Here is a 1,830-nt window from a genome sequence, read left to right on the forward strand (position 1 = left end):
CCTGGCTTGACTCAGTGGTTCAGGATGATGGTGATGAAATGGTGTGAGGGATACTTTCTTGGCACACTTTGGGCCCCTGAGCACCAACTGAGAATCAGAATCAGAATCAGAATCAGAATCAGAATACTTTATTCATCCCGAGGGAAATTAGGGGTTACAGCAGGCAGCACGCTAATGGCGCATGCGCACTCACAAAGGAACCTTCTGACCAACTTTACACAAACATCACATTGGGCAGACATGTCAGAAGGTAGGCTGATAGGAAAAAAACAACGAAAATACACTACATGAGGTAAGAGGAGGAGAAAAAAAACTCCACTCAGACTGAGCTCCTAGTGGGAGAACAGTTTGATAAAAGAAAAAACACCTCAGCACAAAAGCACATGACTATCAATACACCATAGAAACACGAGACAAGCAACAGGGCGGGTAAAGGGTAAGAGAGAGCCGGCGTAGACAGCGCATCCGGTCCTGCAGCATCTGTGCTGGTCCAGTTGACTGCTATCATCCCCGGTAGGGCACAAGCATCGAAGGCGTTGGAAAGGGAGGGGGATGAGTGAGTGCTTATCAGTGTAAGTGTGTGTGTGTGCGTGTCCATAGTTTAGCTGAGACAGTGTCCTTCGGCCTATCAGGCTAAGTAAACAGTCCTCCAGCCAATCCAGGTGTCCTTCATGGGGCGGGAAGAATAGTCATCACACAGTCGTTATCAGGGAGTTGTTTTGGTGGGCTCCAGCCTTGGGCCTGCAGCTGGAGCCATGGTGTCCAAATGTTGAATATTGTTGATTTCTCCTTTGTGAGCAGCTCGAATTCTAGCACTCCGAGGCTGGTCTCTCGATCTCCCGTTGAAGAGCTGCGAGCCTCCCCATGATGGTATCAAACTTCTGTTCCGTGGTGTTGTCAGTCTTTTGATTCTGAGACCTCACAACTGCAGTGATCCGTTCCGCGATGTTTTCCAACTGTCGCTCAAGGGTCTCATTTTGAGCAGGCCTCTCTCTGATGTTTCCCCTCATACGCTCAATGGTGTTGTTTTGAGCCTTCACAGCAGCTGTAAGCGTCTCCAAGGTGTTGACCATATTACGTTCGTTGTGAGAGGTCGCACCTCGTCCCGTCGCTTCGAATCCAGCGGGCAGCCTTGTGGGGGTTTGAACAGCCGGTTCCGCTTTCTTATTTCTCTGATAAACCAGGGCTAAGCCAACGCCGATCAGCATGAACCCTGTTATCATGGTTCCGAATAGGTAGATATCTTCAGCGTCCTCGATCGACAGTCCCGCCAGGCACACGGTCCTCCAGTTCTGCCACCCGTCCATCGTGTAACCGGCAGGGAAAGTCCCTCCAGGGCACTCAGGCTCTCCCGAGCCCCGACTTCTCGTTGAGAAAAGGGTGTCAATAGCACTCAGAGACCAGTTGATCAAATCCATAATTCTCTTTTAGGTTTAGAGAACGACAGTGAGAGACTGTTCCAGGGAAAGTAAATTCACACAAGACAAGACAAGGACATAGAGGCGAAGCAGGGAAGATAAGGGTGAGGAGGAGAGGAGAAAGTGCGACCGCCTTTGCTGAGAGCTCAAGCGTTGGGAGCATCACTTAAACACCACAGCTTACATGAGTATTGTTGCTGACCATGTCCATCCCTTTCTAACCACAGTGAACCCATCAAACTGGTTTCTTGAACATGACAATGACTTTGCTGTACTCAAACAGCCTCCACAGTCACCAGATCTTAATCCAGTAGAGTACCCGGTGAGTGTGTGTGTGTGTGTGTATATATATATATATATATATATATATATATATATATATATATATATATATATATATATATATATATAT

The 1,830-nt window shown here is 47.8% G+C and overlaps 1 protein-coding gene across 1 annotated transcript; it reads right to left on the reverse strand.

Annotated features, from left to right (window-relative positions):
- Nucleotides 1–259: 259 nt before the first annotated feature.
- LOC146649674 (uncharacterized) lies at nucleotides 260–1,546 on the reverse strand. Its single transcript, XM_085386819.1, has one exon. It carries the CDS (start codon nucleotides 1,416–1,418, stop codon nucleotides 810–812), a length of 609 nt encoding a protein of 202 aa, XP_085242945.1. The 5' UTR covers nucleotides 1,419–1,546; the 3' UTR covers nucleotides 260–809.
- Nucleotides 1,547–1,830: the final 284 nt, after the last annotated feature.

This window comes from Rhamphochromis longiceps, linkage group LG17 (genome assembly GCF_057381845.1).
Source record: "Rhamphochromis longiceps isolate RC_006_pf linkage group LG17, R_longiceps_female_GT1.1, whole genome shotgun sequence".
NCBI classification, from domain to species: Eukaryota; Metazoa; Chordata; class Actinopteri; order Cichliformes; family Cichlidae; genus Rhamphochromis; species Rhamphochromis longiceps.